At 36.2% G+C, this 18,686-nt stretch overlaps 1 protein-coding gene across 1 annotated transcript in view; it reads right to left on the bottom strand.

Annotated features, from left to right (window-relative positions):
- Window positions 1-1,288: 1,288 nt before the first annotated feature.
- Window positions 1,289-18,686, bottom strand: part of GC (GC vitamin D binding protein) — a 31,280-nt gene continuing 13,882 nt past the window's right edge. Inside the window, exons 4-13 of the mRNA XM_058722323.1 lie at window positions 16,791-17,002; window positions 15,540-15,672; window positions 15,154-15,248; window positions 11,932-12,061; window positions 10,640-10,842; window positions 9,794-9,923; window positions 9,246-9,343; window positions 7,322-7,454; window positions 3,721-3,775; window positions 1,289-1,463 (exon numbers count right to left, since the gene is read on the bottom strand). Of these exons, the coding sequence (XP_058578306.1) occupies window positions 3,746-3,775; window positions 7,322-7,454; window positions 9,246-9,343; window positions 9,794-9,923; window positions 10,640-10,842; window positions 11,932-12,061; window positions 15,154-15,248; window positions 15,540-15,672; window positions 16,791-17,002 (1,164 nt within the window). The 3' untranslated portion in view covers window positions 1,289-1,463; window positions 3,721-3,745. The remainder of the gene's footprint in view (window positions 1,464-3,720; window positions 3,776-7,321; window positions 7,455-9,245; window positions 9,344-9,793; window positions 9,924-10,639; window positions 10,843-11,931; window positions 12,062-15,153; window positions 15,249-15,539; window positions 15,673-16,790; window positions 17,003-18,686) is intronic.

Below are 18,686 nucleotides of genomic sequence, written 5' to 3'. Positions count from 1 at the left end.
GACGTCCAAAGAAAAAGGGGTCTGTGGTTAAGTTTAGGGAATACTGAATTGTACACAGTAAATTGTGACTCTTCAAGGGAGCTAACCTAGATTGTTTCCAGAAGTAGTTTAGTTAAGGAACACATTCTTCAAGTATGCCCATTAATCTTGCATGGCATACTGGACCTTGAAAACGAAGTCTCTTCTTCTTTATTGTTGCATTGGGCCATTCATTTGCCTTTTTGGAGTTTCATTCTCTCATTTTTATCAGTGATGTTTACATATCAGAATTGGTTTTGAAACTTCAGCAAGGTACTTTCAGAAATGATAAAGAACTTTAAGAAATCTAAAATACTGCCTAGGTATGTAGCGTATAGTTGGTTGCCTCTTTTTTTTTTTTTTTCTTCATTGTATCTGAAGAACTCATTTGAGGTTAATTTCCTAACATTAGGGAATATTTGTGTAAGGTAGGACTCAACCTTCTACCGACACTGCAAAGGGACAGGCATTTTACTTCCCAGATACTGGCAGCTAAAGTCTTGAGCATTTGACCTTAATGAAATTCTCCCTGCTGGGACTTAGAATCTTGAGGAGTGACCAGGGATGATTTTGGTTAATGTGACTCCAGTTACATTTGCTATAAAATCTATATCTCTACCATAGAACTCTATATCTACCATGAGATAAATGTAAAGTCCTTCAGGTAATTAATTATAAATATAGAAGTTTTCCTTGGCTTGTATTGGTTTGAGACGTATTTATTTGAAAGGTACGATCTTTTTTTCAAAACTAAATATGTTGAGTTAGAACACCTTGACTTTCCCTGAGCAGAGAAAGCACATAGAAATATTCTCTACAGTGTACACATGATAAATTGGATTAAGCTGAAATCAGGTTTTTAGAATTTTGACCCAATAAATTGCTCTGAGGAGTCATCTTTAACAAAAACTTGTTCAGGCCACAGAGATTTTCTTTTTGCAAGGTAGATGTTACTTAATCCCATACAACCTGCACCTGGGAGCAAGGTTTTCTCCAGAAGGTGGTGGTGATGGTTCTTAAGGAAGTGAGTAATCCCAGGCTTTTTATGATAGAAGCCTGGCTAACTTTTCCTTAATGGTACCTATTAGGCCTGAGGAGCAATTAAGGAATGGAACTTCGTGTACTGGGAATTTGAAAGTGGATACTTAACATTGTGAATCTTCTAGAAATAGATAGAAAACAGGTGCTTGTAAGGTGGGGGCTGCCTATCTCAGCATTTTTGTGAAAATCACAGGGACAGCGCTGAAGATCAACGTGGTGACATCCTTGGTGACATTTATGATCTGCATTGTTTTTATTTTATAGCAAATTATCATACTTCTCATTGTATAAAGATACTGTAGTTAATAAAAAGCAAGAAGTATTCTACTGGTCTCCCCAGGAGCTCTGGTTTTGCTTAGGTAAGGCCATCAGATGTTGTTCCCAGGGTAGTTCCAGCAGTAGATCTATGAGAACAAGGCAAATAAATGTTAGACAAACAGCTAATGGGCACAATCATAATACTGCTCAGCAGAAGTTTATAAGATCAGGTTATTTTTATGTTTTAAGAGAAACCTGTCTAGCATGACCCATATATCCACTGTGACCCACCTGATGGGTCCAGAATAAAAATGTAAGAAATTCCCAAAACCTCTACATAAGGCCATCACTGTTGTTATGCCAAGGTATATCATAGCTTTTCTTTCTTCTTTGAACTAAGGATGTACGTAGCTTTGTGCTCTGAGAATGTTCTCTGCCATAGCAAAAAACACAGCAACCATGAGGCTTCTTAGTCATGGGATTGAGATGATAGTTTTTTATTTTAGTAAAACACTTAGTGTAAGTTCTTATCAAATCCCCTTCTACATTGTAATGAGCCAAAAGTGTCTCCGTTTTGATTCCCTCCCCCCCCCCCCAAGATACTACAGCAGTTATACCATAGTTCTATTTGCACCGTGCAAGAAATTCTACCTTTCATTGTGCTGTGTGAGGTTATGTCTGAGGATGAGACAGACACACCTGTGTTTTCCTCACTTGTTTCTTTCAAAGTGTCAGCACCTGGCTATGCTGAGTTCTTAGGTTTCTCTCATGTAAGCACCTGCTGAGTGTAATTCTGGTAGTGCTTTCTACCCAACTTGAATCTTCAATGTGGACCAAATCCTTTATCTGTTGACAACTCGGGGAACACTATTTCCAAAGCTGAAGAAAAAAGATAACTAGATTTATGGGATTTATTAAGAGACCATAATTCTCCAGTGAGACCTACAAATGTGGCCACAATCCATCAATTTTGGGGCTTGAAGAAAGAAAGTGATCAAGGGGACCACTAACTGTCCAGATGACAACTCAGGTTTACAATGGTTTTAGTTAATCAAATAGCATCACACTGTTGACTGGAAGACCTGAATCATAGGTGTCCTTGAGGATGAGAACACCTTGAGACAAAGGCTTCTGCTTCTCCAAGGCCAAATCTCTGACGAGATGAAGGCTTTCACTGAGAAGGCAGGCAGCGCTAGCCAGTTGGTTTAACAGTTGTAGGAACTGCTTCCTACTAAACAATATGTGCCACTTCTGTCATTGGAGAGCTGATGTGTTCTAGTAAGAGAAAAATCAAAAGAAAATGGATCTATTCTAGAGCAATTTAAAATCTGAAAAGACTCTCTGGGGGAAACTTGTTTTAGTTTAGATTTACATCTGTAATAGAAGCAACTGTAGCAACTTTGCTAATAGTGTTTCTTGGCATTTTATACACATCACCTCACCTTCATCGTTACAAAAATGCTGGGAGGAGCAGTTGTAATTTTCTTTTTACAAAAAAGGTAACCGAGCTGTAGGGGGTATAGATAACTTGCTCACAGAGATGGATAGTTGGAGTAGAGATTCTAATGTAGACTGGGTAATTCCCCAAATTTCTGTGACCACCACCCCCTCCATTGTACTGCCTCTGAGTGTTAATTTTCTTTTTTACTGTTTCAAATGCAAATAGTTTATATTGAAAGCCTGAATGTGGTAGAAGAATTTAATTTCCTTAGTCAATGGTTTTTGCTTCCACATCATTCTTAGGAATGTTGTCAGTAAATTAGCAAAATAAAAATCTTACAGTGGTGAAAAGCCTTAGCTCAAGTAAGGTCTGAGATAAACCCAAATGATTGTTTTCATCACTTTAAATCTCAGAAGTAATCTCTTTAAAATGAATATAATTAAATCTGGAGAGAATAATTTTGTTAATTTGCAGAGGTGAGGTCACCTTCAGTTTAAAGTATGGGGTTCTAGCTTCTGTTCTTAGCCTCTTCATGTATTTTTTAATGGGTAAAAATGTAATATTTAAAATAAGCAAGTGAGAATATTTCAAACACGCTTTAATTTGAAAAATGCCTTTCTCCTCCCAACAGCCCTGTGGTCTTTAAGACTTGATGGACTTGGTCTTTAAATCTTTAAACTTTTAATTCATCAAAATCCCTGAAATGATCTCTATGCTGTCATTACCTTAGATGTGAGGTTGTAATAGGTACGTATCAAGCTGGAGACCTGGTTTCTAGTCCTAGACAGGTCAGAAGTTGGTTGTGTATGCTTGTATAAGCTCTTTAACTTTTTCACATACTTAATATTTTCATCTGTAAAATCAGTTTGAATAGCTAATAGAAAGGAGACTATTCAAATGCTGATGTTTAAAATACATTGTATAAAAATACATTCTTTGCTGCCTTCAAAAACTATACTTACCTAAGACAATACACATGCATCAGGACTATAGGGTATTTTTCATTTCAGCCTCAATCTGCAATGAAAAAAAATGTCTTCTAAGTCATAAAGTATTTTGTAGACTGTTGCAGATGGTATACAAAAATGTGAAACCTGCTTGGGGAAAAGATTGTTGTCAAAATGTCGTTTCATATTCAATTATTTATTGGCCATCATTCACGTTGGGTTTTATACTGTCTCTGCTCTTAAATTTACAGTGTCCCAGGAAAAACAGACCAGAAAAAAAGTCAATAGTTAATAAGATCTAATTATTGGGTGTGCACAGAGGACAAAGAGAAAACAGAAGAGCTTGAGTGTCAGGGAAGGACTCCCAGAGGAGGTGAGGTTTAAATTGTATCCTGAAACTTGAAAAATTTAGTCAGGATGAAGTAGAAGGATTAGGCAATAGGGGATGAGTCATAATGTGCAAAATCCTTGAGGTAAGAGCAAGCTTAAGGTACTTGAAAACTTGCAAATATTTCAGGAGAGTCAAAGGAGGAAGAACAAGAAGTAATGGTAGATCTGACTGAAGGGGCAGTGAAAGGTCCAAACTCTATTTAAAAACACAACAAAACTTTAGATGCAATGGAGAGCAATTATAGGAATGTATTAACTATTTGGTAGTTTACAAAGATTATTCTGATCTCTGTATAGAGGTGAGGTTAGGTGTAAGAAAAGGAAGGGGGGGGGGATACAACCAATCGGGATGTTGTAATCCAGGCAAAGGATTGCCTCAATTTAAGTACCAGTAACTTAGAAGTAGATAGGGAGACCAAGATACTGAGGTGTTAGAATCCTAGAATCAGTAGGATTTGGAATTTGGACGAATATGGAAAACAGGTGAAATACAGGAGTATTTGTTATCTTAGACAGTGGGTGAATTGTGATATTCATAAATTTAGGAAATACAAGAGGAGGTTTTTAAGGGGAAGATTTGGGGCACGTTGAATTTGAATTTCTTCTGGAACAAGAGAGCCCCATAAAGTTGGATAAAATGCTCAGTGCTGAAGGAAGAGATCTTGGCCTGAAGGTAGGGATTTGGAGATTAAAGGCATGTCTTTGGATGAAAATGCTCAAGGAAAATGTACTATAAGGATCAAGGAAGAAAACTCTGGAAAGGAGGTAAAGGATGGCTAGAAGAGGACAGTATAAAACAGCATGAGAAGGGAAAACTCCTAGAAGGACAAAAGGTAGAAAATGATGATACAGATGCCAAAGAAATGGTTTCAAGAAGGAAGGAATAGTTGTGGGTGTCAAGTGTTTTTGCAGAGAAGGCTGGTAAGAAAAGGACTGAAAAACGGTTAGATTTAGCAAGAAGGAGATGGTCAGTGTAATGTTATTGTTATGGTACCATCAGAAGTTCTGTGAAGAACTAAAGAATTAACAGGTGTGAGGAAAGAGAACTTACTATTTCAAAAATCTTGGCTGTAAGGGGAGGAGAAAAGAAAAATAATGAGGGAGTAGTGTCTAAAATGTCTTATTTAAGGTCAGGAGAGAAGTAACTTTAAATTGGCTGAAGCCAGTAAAAAAGGATTGTTGAAGCAAAATAAGTATAACTAATGGAAGAAGAGCAAGGTAGTGGGATGGGTGGCATTCAGATGGACAAAGCTGGCCCAGCACAATTTTTGTTCAACTTCAGAAATAATTTTGGATTTCAGTAAATAATTAAGTCTTTTGGTATCTATACTTTGATTTTTATCATTATTAGCTAAGTTGGGGCTGAAGTCTATGACCATGCCTGGAGTGAGAGTAATGGACTGCAAAGGAATAAACATGATTTTCCTAACATCTGGTAATCTTTGCATATTTCCTTAGACCCATCTGTAAAAGGGAAATTAAAAATAGTACCTTTCAGTTAGAAAGGTTTTAGATTATTTTATAAATACATGCACGTAAGGCTATTATCCTTCACATTTAATAATGGCTTAATAAATTCTAGCTATGATGTTGAGGATCATAAAAGCTACTTCTAAGAGCTAGGATAAGCTGTAATGGATGTGCCAGTCACCCCTGTAGTATGGGCGAAAGAAAGGGGGAAGAGAGAGTCTGTCTCCTCCTTGCCTGGCTCCCACTTGGCCATTTGCGGTTGTCTTTGTTGTCAAAATTGTAATGACCAACTCCAGCATGTAACAGAGACTTTCTGAAACTTTCTGAAACCATATTTAATGCCCCTAGCACTCTGTTGGGATCTTAGAGGAGCATAGTAATGAGTTCTCAGAAGAATCCATGGTAGTGCCTGGACTGAATGATGGGTGGAGAGGAAAAAAATTAGTCTAATTTTACAACCGTTTCTGCAGCTAATGAGCTTCTATGGGATAATAATAATAATAATATAATAGAACTAGTTCTGAGGGTACCATGGTGAAGCTAAAAGAAAATTACACTGGTGGCTATTTGCTGGTCATTTCAAGATCAGGGTGAGGGCTAGGGACAGGTCAACTCCTAATGTTAATTTAGTCTGGTTCAGAAGCCCCTTGGCCATTCTTCTAGTGGCTGTGCCAAGTATATTTAGAATGGCAGATAGAGGCAGATCCCTGGATGTAAATGACTTTGGAGTCAGTGTAGTAGATAGGCATTAATTTTCAGGAAAAAATTTGTCAAATACAGGACAAGGGGATTTAATAAATTATACCCCAAATATTACAGAGTCACAGGACAAATATGCATACCAAGCATTGAGAATCAAAGCACATGCTGTTGTAAGCTGAAGTCAGAAAGTAGAGGCAGCTTGGTTACCCAGCTGTGAGATGAGTGTGGAAAGACCATCTAAAAGGCTCATACAAATAGCAGAGGTCTCATCTGAGTGCTCCAGACCATCAAATATGCGCAAGTGCCTCAACTCCATTTATCTCCCTCTTTGCTAGCAATTACTGAAAGACTGGTTGCTCAGCAGCACTGCTCCACACTTACTGGTTATAAAGCAAGAAAATAGTTACGAACCTGCCTTTTCATCATTGTAATTGAAAATACAAAGGTTTTAAATGGCAATATGTTACAGAAAGTAATGGAAAAGCAAGTCAAATGAAAAGAGACTTGAAGGAAGCCTGTGTTGTGTGCAGTTCAGTTTGTCTTGGATGATGTCAAAAAGGAAAGTGTAATTGGATAAGCAGATAAGAGGGACTAGGAAAGGGTTGTAGAATTGCTATTTTTTGACAGAATGTAAAAGAAAAATATTTCTTAAAATTGAATGAGACTCTCAGAGCAAAATCTGCTGATAACAACTCCTAGGTAAGGTAACTTTATTTTCCTGGGCTAAGGCAACCTAATGCAGCTGTTGTATCACCAGCACACCCCCCCCCCCCCAAAATAAACATTAAAAAAGCTGTTAATATGTTACCACCTACAGCTGGGAAAAACCCTGCCCTGTACTTTGTTGTATTCATAAACCTTTTGTTAAAAAAGTTTAACTGCCCCATTTGCTTTTAAATTGGCATAACCAGGAAACAACTTTTGTCTTTACAATGAAAGTATCAGGAAAACTCTGCCACAGACGGGCATTTCAATAACAAAGGAATGAGTAAATCTGAGTACACAAGTTCTTAAAATGCTGTTGGATGATAAGGAGGGGGTTAAATTTTCTTACCTCTAAATCACAGTAGAGAGGAGGTGAGTTTATGGAACAGCACTTGGAGGCAAAGTCTGAACGCTTGTCAATCAGCCCTTGGAGTTCCAGGGCACTGACGTCAGGCAATTTTGCTCTTAATCGTTCTGCTAGTCTGAAAAACCATATTTATGTAAGGTTTCCATACTTGTATTTTATAAACCTTTCTCATACAAAATGATAACCCACTTCTGGTATTTTACAATACAAAGATGGAAATAGTTGTTCTTAAATTATGGGTCTGTGGAGTGATTCTTAGCGACTCAATTTGAGGTTAGAAAATGAAATCTCCAGCTCTTCTCGGATCCTAAAAGTAAATTTACAAATTGCTGCTAGATTTGAACTCCAGGCTTCCCCCTTCATTTGCTCCATTATATCAACATAGAAGACTTCCTCTCCTATTCTTGCTGACGTTCTATCTTCTCTCCTGTACTATATTTCAAGTTCCTTAAAAAGCCTTTCCCTGTCAGGACTTTATGCCACCTTAATCTTTTTTCTCTTTACTCACTTTATACAACTTCCCCCTCAGCGTGCCTACTTTCCAACTGGCTATGTTGGAAAACACAAAGAAGGTCAGAAACAGGCTCTTGTTTTTAGCTCTACTATCCATTATGTCTCCACCTCACTTTCAAGATGGTGCTAGGACTTGAGTTCTCTAGATTCTCTCCCAATTTGAATGGTCTATAATCTTGGTATCTCTCTATTGTTATAATGGGCAATTCAGTCTGGTTTTCCGACCTTCTCCAGGAACTGTTTGCCAGCCCAGTTGTGGGCAATGGGAGGTAGTAGAAACCCGAATTTATCTAGTTGGGGTAAGGTGGATCCTGGGAAAGCACAAGAGGATGAGGGGGGCTGGTTTGCTTATAAAAGCATTACTGAAATGAGTTGGTCCCAGCTGGAAGGGGAGGCAAGTCAGACCAGGAGGACCTCAGAGGATGGAGAAAGTGTGTGTGTGTGTGTGTGTGTGTGTGTGTGTACCCTGGTGCAGTGTTTCAAATACCTAGACTCTGTAGTCTGTCTTGTGATTTTATAACCCTACATGTCAATTCCACTATATTGATAATTTCTATAATCTCAGTATGTTAAAAATATCAGTAATTGTCCCATGCGACCCTGGAGTACAAAACTTGGATTATCTGTTTAATGTTATTCTATACTATTTTTTTATAATTGGGAAATATTTTGAACTTCAGGCTTTCACAGTTTTTCATTTTAGAACTTTGCTAAAGTAGACTTCATTGGGGTCCTACTTTTGGGGATTCTTTGGTCTTTTTGTGGAGTTCTATTTGTGCTTGCTTTAGGCCTATGTTGAGCAAGATGATTTGAAATGGATGTGAGCAATCTACTTAATGAAACTAGGAATGCAATGGGTCTTTAGGAACCCAGCAAAATTTCTTTCACTTTTATGGCCGTTCTTGAGAAATAGGACTACTGACTATTGTACAACATTATTGATGATTAATTAACGTTTGTATCTTCAATTTATAGAGAATACATGCTGGTCATGGGTGGTACTACACTAGATTGAAAGTTTGGGTTGTTTGTCAGACCATCTGCCATGAAGTTAGATAACTTCAGTAGTTTTACAGTTCCTCAGTTACTGATAGCAATATCTACATGTGGCTTTAGGGCAAGAATGTTGATGAACTGTGGGCTAATCTGTTTTTGTTTTTTTTATGAAGTTCCTATAGGTCTTATAAGTATACTTTTGTGGCTGTGTTCTAATTGATATCTCACCTGATACACATGACCATTTTTCCCCTCCAAAAAGAACTCCATTTAGATAGAACTCCATATAAATATCAGATTCTACTTTTTAAAGTCTCAAGTCTTCAACTATACTTTCAAATCATAATACCATGCTAATATTTTTGATAAGTGTGGAGGAAACCGAAAATTTCCTTACTTCTTCTTAAACTCTGTGAAAGTGTTTTCTGAATAATCTGCACATAGTTTTTGTCCCTTGTCGATGAAAGAAGATAATTCCTTTTTCAGTTGAGGGCCCTGTAAGAAAACAATTACATAACAAAATTATTTGTCTTGAAGCACTGTTCTATGAGGCATTAATCAGAATTCCGTGTAATGTGTTATTATGTGTGTTTATTATCTACACCAGACATTGGCAAACATTTTCTACATAAAACCAGATAGTAGATATTTTAGGTTTTGTAAACCATATAGTCTCTTTTATAATTGTTCAACTCTGCCAATAGGACACAAAAGCAGCTATAAACTATGTAAACAAGGAGTGAGGCTGTGTTCTAATGAAACACTATGAATCCTGACTTTTGAGTTTCACATTTTAATGTGTCATAAAATTAAAAAAATTAGAAGACCATTCTTGGCTCATGGGTCATGTGAACACAGATATGGGGTCAGATTTGGCCCATGAGCTACAGTTTTCCAACTCTTGACTGAAACCAAGGTTGCTGAAGAAAATAGAGCATATAGTACCTGTGTATTAATGCAGGCAGCAGAGTCCTCAGATTCACAACATTCAGCAAGGCTTTTCAGGGTTGGCTCAAGGATTTTACTGAGGAATACTTCTGGAAGAGGAGTTCTCCTACTTAGTTCAAATATATATCTGGCATGAGAGAGGAGAGAATGCTCTTTAACATGTGTAGATTTGTGTAAATGTTCTCTGTATTATAAAAAGGCAGATCACCTGACTTCTGCATCTTAACTAAAAATAAAAGATTTAAGTAAATGTGACTCCAAATTGACAGATTTTGGATTAATATTCTCATTGAAATGCAAATTATTAGCAGTTGCTTTGTAACTATTCTGACTAGTTCATAATGAATTAAAGCTGTGTGTACTATATATGCATATGTATATGTTCTATATAAACCTATTTCAAAATAACGTGCAACTAGCTTTTGTGCAACTATAACACCATGAATCTCACATAAAGCATCAAGTAAAAGACTTAATTGGCTTTTCTATGAAAACAGATTTCTATAAATTCTTCCATTGTTTTATTCCATTGTTATCTATGCATTTATAAAAATCGTACTTGGACAAATACAGACTTCCAGCCTAAAGTTAGTCTCCATTCTGCTCTCTAATACTGATAACTTTCTGACCTGTTAATACAACCTATTTGTGAAATATTTCTATGCAATGAATATGCATATACTTGTAGCTTATGCAACTTAGGGTATATGCAGCAAGGGTGTATTTTTAGTTTTTGTTGGATCAAAACAGATAAAGGTTTACCCTTTCTTCCATTTAATTTCTTTGTCATTTAATGCTAGTGAATATCCATACTGTCAAAGAAAGTTACTCCAGTTAACTCACTGATCTATGGCTTTGGTGTTTCCTTTATCACATACGTCTTGACCTGTGGGCAGCTCAACAGCTGGCAGCTCTGGTGTTGGGGCAGCAGGCATGAAGTAAGCGCACATGAAAACGTCCATGGGCGTTTTTTCTTGACAACAGTCCTTAAACTTAGAATTCTTTGTGGCTAAGTTGTCACAGATCTTTACTGTGTATTCAGGCAGCTGCAAAAGCAATTGTGAGTTTGTGCATTGTTAGTTTCTTGGTTGGCCTAATTAAAAACAAGGAAGGCTTGGGTGCCTGGGTGGCTCAGTCGGACTTTGGTTCAGGTCATGATCTCGCAGTTCACAAGTTCAAGTCCTGTGTTGGGCTCGGTGCTGATAGCTCAGAGCCTGGAGCCTGCATCAGATTCTAGATCTCCCTCTTTCTCTGCCCCTCTCCTGCTTATGCTCTGTCTGTCTCTCTTTCAAAAACAAATATTAAAAAAAAAAAAAAAGAGGAAGTCTTATGTAGGCTTACAAACCTTGGCGTGGTATAGATGAAAAGTTATAAGTCAGGTTATAGAAAAACACCTATTAATGGAGACCTGTTTTCTTAGGTTGTTATCATCTGTTTTTTTCCCCACTATTATTTCTAAAGCTGTCCAGACTTGGAGTAACCCTTATCTAAAGCACCAGTTCAAATTCCTATCTAAAGGATTATGTAAATGAAAAATGATGAAAAAAATTGACCATCAAGTTATAACAGGTATAAACATGAGCAGCTTTGAATAATAATTGTTGCAGTATTGTTCAGTAGAACTTTGATGAAATGATCTGTATCTATGCTGTCTTATGCTATTGTACATTTAAAATGTGGCTAGTAGGGTGCCTGGTTGGCTCAGTAGAGTATGTGGCTCTTGATCTCAGGGTCATGAGTTGGAGCCCCATGTTGGGTATATAGATTAAGTAAACTTTGTTAAAAAAGTGTTTTTTCTTATGTGGCTAGTGTATTGAGGAACTCAAGTCTAAATATTATTTAAGACATTAAAATTAAGTTAAATAAGTGAAGTTTAATGATAATTAAACTGCATTGGGTTGTGCAGGAAGAGTAAGGAATTCTTAGGAATTAGATAATCTTGTCCTTGTGTGTGGACTTTGCCATTTACTATTTGCAAGACTTCAAGTTATTCATCCCTGTTAATCATTACTCATCTGTAAAACGGAGTTAATGACACACTTAAATTTCATGAGGATTCACTGAGTTGATGTATGTAACCAGCAATTTAGAGTGCCTGCCACACAGTACATGGTACATGATGATGATTCTCTTACCTCCTTGGCCATACAGTCCTCAGAGGTAGACTCACAGCACTTGGAGAGGATTGTGGTGATCTCTTCAGCTAGTGGCAAAACATCCTCCAGATCAGCAGTAGGCACTTTCTGGGCTAATTTTACGAGATGGCTAAATGGTTAAAAATGGATTGTTAGGTTACCCATATTCTGTTCTCTTTTTCCCTATGACCATACAGTCTGGAGGAAAATTACCATAGTTTCAACCCTTTGTCCTTGATAGCTGCGTGGAACACATCTGCTATGCAATGCTTCCTATGTGCTAGAGCCGCTACTCAAAATTCAGTCATCCTAAATAAATCATTTTGTATTTTTAGTACTGATACACAGCTTTTCTTCTTGTCCCATCCACCTACTCGAAGCACGCCTTTAAAATGTTAGATCTACGACAGCAATAAAGCACTAAGTCCCTATTCATAAGACCAATAGCCTATTTTTGTGGCCCCTCGTACTTCTAAAGATGGTTTATAAATTCTCTTAGAAACTACAGATAAAAGGAATATGAAGACTTATAGCCCTAGATCACAGAATTAACAAATGCTGGTATTTTGGTATATAACCCTGAAGCATTTCATCAGGTTTACCAAGTATTTCATAAAGGATTCTGCTCTGCTACACTATTTATATATTTGCCTTTTTCACTTAATGATACAGAAAACATTCCTGATTTACAAGTATTCTTTTAAAATTTTGGCAAAAACACATAATAGCATTTGCATCTTAACTATTTGAGCATATAATTCAGTAATGTTAAGTATATTTACTGTAAGTAAATATCTGTAAATACAGCAGACTTCAGAATCTTTTCACCTTGCTAAATTGAAGCTCTGTACCCATTGAAAATTGCCTCCATGCCAATCTTGTGGCAACCACATTTTTCCTTTTGTTTCTATGATTTTTCACTGCTTTAGATACTACAAAGTGGAATCACACAGTATTTGTCCTTTTGTGACTGCTTATTTTGCTTAGCATAAGATATTTAGGTTTCTTCTACCTCTTGGCAATTGTGAATACTGCAATGAACGTGGGTGTGCAAATATCTCCTTGACATTCTACTTTGAATGCGAAAGTGGGATTGCTAGATCATACGACTCTAATTTAAAATTTTTGAGAACTCCATATTGTATTTCATAATGGCTACACCATTTTGCATTCCCATTAATAGTGCACAAGGATTTCAATTTCTCCACATTCTTGCCAACACTCATTTAGAAAGTGGCCATCCTAAAGGGTATGAGATGACCTCTTATTGTGGTTTTGGTTTGCATTTCTCTTCTGATTAGTGATATTGAAAATCTCTTCATGTGCTTGTTGGCCATTTCTATATCTCTTGGAGAACTGTTTAAATAACTTGATTAGACAGAATTGAATACTTTGTTATTGTCGAGTTATGGAAGTTCCTTAAACAGAAGCTTAAGTTTGATGTAGTTCCATTTATCTATTTTTGCTTTTGTTGTCTATTCTTGGTCATTTCCAAAAAATCCTTGTCAAATTCAGTGTTCTGAAGCTTTTCCTTTTGTCTTCTAAGAGTTTTATAGTCTTAGGCCTTATGTTTAATCCATCTTGAATATTCAAATCTGTTGTAAGAGTTCAATTTAATTCCTTAGCATGTGGATATCCAATATTTTCAGCACTATTTGAGAGCATCCTTTCCCCATTGTGTAGTCCCAGCACCTTTGTTGAAAACAATTTGGCCAATTTGGATCTGTTCCATTGATCTACCTACATATATATAAATTTATACATTTATAAATTTATATATTTATACATTTATATATATGTATTTATGCCAGTACCATAGCATCCTGATCATTATTGCTATTAGTGTGTTTTGAAATTATAAAGTGTGAGGCCTCCAACTTTGTTTTTCTTTAAGATTGTTAGGCCTGTATAGAGTCCCTTGGCATTCTATATGAATTATGAATTTTAGGATGCCTTTTTTTTTTTTCTGCTGCTGTCAAAAATGTCACTGGGGTATCGATAGGGATTGCATTATATCTGTAGATTGTTTTGAATAGTATGAGCATTTTAACCATATTCTTACATTAATGATCATGGAATATCTTTCTATTTGTATCTTCAATATCTTTTACTAGTAATCTATAGTTTGTTTTAATTATATTGTAATAAGATATTTAATCCAAACTATGGCATTCTCCTATGGATATATCACAATTGATATAAGTATTCTCTATTTTAGGGAAATTTTGGAAGTTTCTAATCTATTCATATTTAAAAAGAAATGTTGCAGCAACATATCTACTAAATCTTTGTTCATGTTCAATGCTATTTCTGTGGGATAAATTCCTAGACACAAATGCAAGTATAAAGTAATGATTAAGATCTAATACATATATATTATATATATATAATATATATTATAGGTGGTTTTATATTATAAATCCTTATGTTCTACTTCCTAAATATATTACCTTAATGCAAAAGGAAAACTAAAGGGAAGGTCTAGAGAAAATGCCATTTAGTATTTGAGTATTTCTATTGGAAGATTCTTTTTAAAGGACTCCTGAAAGTAGTTCCTATTACCATTAGAGAACCTTAGGATCTGATGCCAACACAAAATAGGCTTTTTCATTACCATTAGAGAAAAAAGTCTTGTGAATTATAGACTGTGAATACTGAAAAGATAAACCTGCAAAGTCTAGAAGTCTGGGGAGATAAGAAAAGTGTTAACACTATATTTTAATTCTGACAGTTTCTAGGTTAACAGTAGCCACACAAAAATCAAAGTGAAGGTTATAAATAAAGTAGCTAATTAGAATATATTCATTAAACTTAAGAGATATGCAGGATATATAGCACAAAGCTTCATATAATAAGAGTTCAGGAAGTCTCATCCCAAGAAAAAAATAGGTCAAGGAAATAACAGGTGATGAGTAAAAAGTTTTTGTGTTTGTAATATATGCTAATATGAATACTGAAGAAACCATTTCTAGTGGTCTACCAGTTTTCCCATAAGTATATGGAAAAGGTTCATTAAAAGTAAATGTCATATTTGACAATGGTATACTTGTTCTTGATTCATATTTCATGTAGAGAAAAAGAACCGGACTATATTTTTGAGAATTACAGGAACATAAGACTATAGTCTATATATTCTATCACAAATATTTTCTCCGAGAATTCTAATATTCTAGATCGTGTAGACACAAACAGCTAAACATACTGTTAGTGCTTAATCTTTACCTGAGCCTTGATTTCTCCTTCCCATAAGCAGCGTATTGTGAACAGACTCTGTTTGACATAGTGGTGAGAAGTGATAAATGTTTCATCTGGAGTCTCTAGGAAATAAGTCAGAGAACCTTATTAGATGGTCAAGATCCATTGAAAGCAGTTTGCAGAAATGGAAAAAAGAAACTACTATCTTATATGACTATAAAACTGAATTCTGACCAAAGGAACTTACTGATATTTCTTTCCTAGAGGTGGTTATATTTTTTCCAATGAATGAAATGCAAAGGAGCCATTTTAGAAAGTTTCTCCTTCCAGAATCTGAACTACTATTACTTAAACTGAATGACATTAATAGAGGAAAAAAATAGAACATAACTACATAATAAAATGATACCTACCTCTTTCAAAAAGCATACTGTTGGGCTTGGTGAGGTACAGCAGGACCCTACCATAGAGAGATAACTCTTAGTATAACCGACTAAGAGTGGTAGAGGAGCTTGTCCATAATTAATGGAATATTCATACATAAATCTGTGGGAGGGGAAAATAGTATTGGTCAACATTTGTGGGAAGCAGAATCTACTTTTTCATTAGTTTGCTGGAAAAAGGATGTGTTACATTAGTTCAATTTCAATATCTAAGGCTCACTAAGGACTTAGAGATAGGATACTAGTCCCTTTTAATCAGTATTTTTAGTAGTTTCTTAAATTTCAAAGTGGATTGAGAGGAGGGGCCATTTGTCTCTTTATCGTTTAGTGTCTACTAAGTGCATGGCCCATGACAGTTGCTTATTAATATTGAACAAACTAAAATGAAACATCTTTACCTTTCATCATCTATCCCAGTTGACTTATTCTCCACAATTGCTATTTGTGGGCTTATTTCTTGAAATGTTTTTTAATTGTTAGGAGTATAAGCCATAAGGGTCTATATGAGACTCTGAAATCTTGGGCAAAATCCTGATTATTTACAGGGATGAGAAAGCCAACCAATTTTTATAAAATCATGACCTTAATTTCAATTCTAAGGCCAATCTGAGCCATGTTGCATTTGACTCTTGGACATGTATTTTGCCATTATCCTAAATATAATTGTATAGCTGTGTACACTTTAAATGTTTAATTTTCAGAAAAGCATGTTTTTTTATTCTCATATCCCTAGAAACAGTTGCGAACATGATGTGTTCTACCACATAAGTGAACATGTAATTTGATGATCTCCTTGATTAACATTCATGAGGAGCCAGATGATATATTGATTCTTCTATTAGTCTTGGAAGATCACAAAAATTAACATGAATGGAAAGAAAAAAATCTATCTGATTGAGTATGCAAGGATCCCTAGCATAAGGGGAATCACGGTAGCTGTCCAATATTTGAAAATGTCACATAGACAGGGGATCCAAGTGATTCTGCTTCAGGTGATAGAACTAAGTTTGGAAGTTTTAGAAAGTTGACTTTATCTCTGTCTGAGAAAGGCATTTATAATAATCAGCACTGACTGAAATGAGAAGTCTTAGGGAAGAGTCAAGTTCTTAATGGAAATTTCCTGGTTGCTGTAGAAGAGGCGTTTATATAGACTAGGGGGTTAGATTTGACACACTTCTGATGATTTTATGCCCTGAAGTTTTACTTATGAAAGCAGCTTACTGCTCAGCAAAGTCTTTGGGATCTTTCCTGAATGCCTCACAGATTTCATCATTTGATGGCTCTACGTAGGTAGGAAATTCTTGTGGCTGGTGCTTCAGGGCAGCCATACAGAGTTTCTGTTCAAGGCCCTCTTTGGTACAGCACTCAGCAGTTCCCGGGTGCACTGGGAATGGAGAGTCAGTTTCACAGGACTTAGCAGACAATGCTGAGGTCTAGAATGAGAAAAGAAAAACAAATCAATTTCTATATGGAAGTTTCGAGGCTTGTAATTCTCCATGGAGTATGACATATTAGTCTTTAAATCTAAAAATTCTCATCGGTAACAAACTGTCCATGCCAAAAACTCTACTGGTGACTTATCAACATGACAATTTACATAGTTACAGGCAAATACAGTGTCTTATGTTAATTACTCATTAATGAAAATAGAACCTTCATTAACAAGTGGACTGTGTTTGCAGCTGTTAGAGGTGGGTTTTTTTGTCTTTGTTTTTTTTTTTTTTTGTTTGTTTTTAGCGCAATGTTTCTATACGTAAATATTAACATATCTCTGGGGTAAGTGAGGTCATTTGAAAAACTTCGCTGGTGATTCTGCTATGATCTCCCACCTGCTTTCGGCTGCAAATACCCCAGGGAGAAGGGTCACATCCTTCTATTAAATGAGCAGACTCTTCTTGACTGTTTTAGTCTTCTGCATTTGTTTGCATTCTCTTACCTGCTGGTGCTGGAGCCTGCTTTTGCATCAGGATCAGAGCCCAGATGCCTGGGTTTTACAAGGCAGAAACTGATTCGTTAATTCAAAGAGGCAGCCTGAGGATCTGTTTCCTAAAGCCCCAATATTTATTCTCCTGTGCAGTACAGATTGAGCACCACTGGTGCAACTTAATTTACTGCCTCAACACTGTGCACTGATAACGTGGGCAGACTAAGCCCATAGTAAGGGCACCACTAAACCAATTGCAGCAGCAAAATGTTCTTTTTGGAAAGAATTTGATACTTGGAATAAATGTAAAATAGAGTCCCCATGGGAAAAACTTTCTGGGGATTTACTAGGGAAAACTGCCTAGACATCCCTACACTTAATTCATGTTGGTCATCTTTTTAAAAACTTCTAAAGATCATTTCCTGTAAATGAAGGAAAGCAACATGATGAATTAATTACATAAGCCAAAAGTAAACCTCTCCTCCTCATCTCCTCCTCAGACTCTCAGAACTTAGGAATTCTTAGAAACTCTTTTCATCCTTATCTCTTGTTGGTGAATTTTTTTTTTCCTTTCCATTTCTTTCCCTGGCAATTGTCCTTTTTTTTTTTTTTTTTTTTGGAAAGAAGAAAAAAAAAAGTTTGTAAAGAAAGTATCAACATGGTTTTAAAAATGCTTCCCACCCCTGACGAAGGCAATGCCATCTCTGTTTCATGTGATCTGTCTCTATAATCCTGGGGCTTATCTCAGGTCAAGGGGTCAGTTAACTAATGCATGAAATAAAATGTAAATAAGATAAAAACTCATTCTGTTATTGATCATGGTTGGTAGTTTATTTTACAGTGGTATAGAAGGTCTGGTTGAAATGATAGGTATTTATGGAATTGATGGTGGGGGGAAAAGTGGTTTAAAATTCTTAGAACATATACAAGGGCCCAATGAAGCAATTAATAGGTAAGACTAATCATTGTGTAGGATTAAAAAAAATTTTTTTTCATGTTTGTTTACTTTTGAAAGAGACGGAGAGAGGCAGAGCATGAGTGGGGGAGAGGAGAGCGAAGGAGAGACCCAGAATCTTAAGTAGGCTCCAGGCTCTGAGCTGTCAGCATAGAGCCCAATGTGGGGCTAGAAACCACGAACCATCTGCGCCTCCCAGGCACCCCTGTGTAGGATATATTCAAATCAGATCTTTGGA

Source organism: Neofelis nebulosa, chromosome 3 (assembly GCF_028018385.1).
Source record: "Neofelis nebulosa isolate mNeoNeb1 chromosome 3, mNeoNeb1.pri, whole genome shotgun sequence".
Lineage (NCBI taxonomy): Eukaryota > Metazoa > Chordata > Mammalia > Carnivora > Felidae > Neofelis > Neofelis nebulosa.
This window is presented reverse-complemented; position numbering and strand designations above follow the sequence as displayed.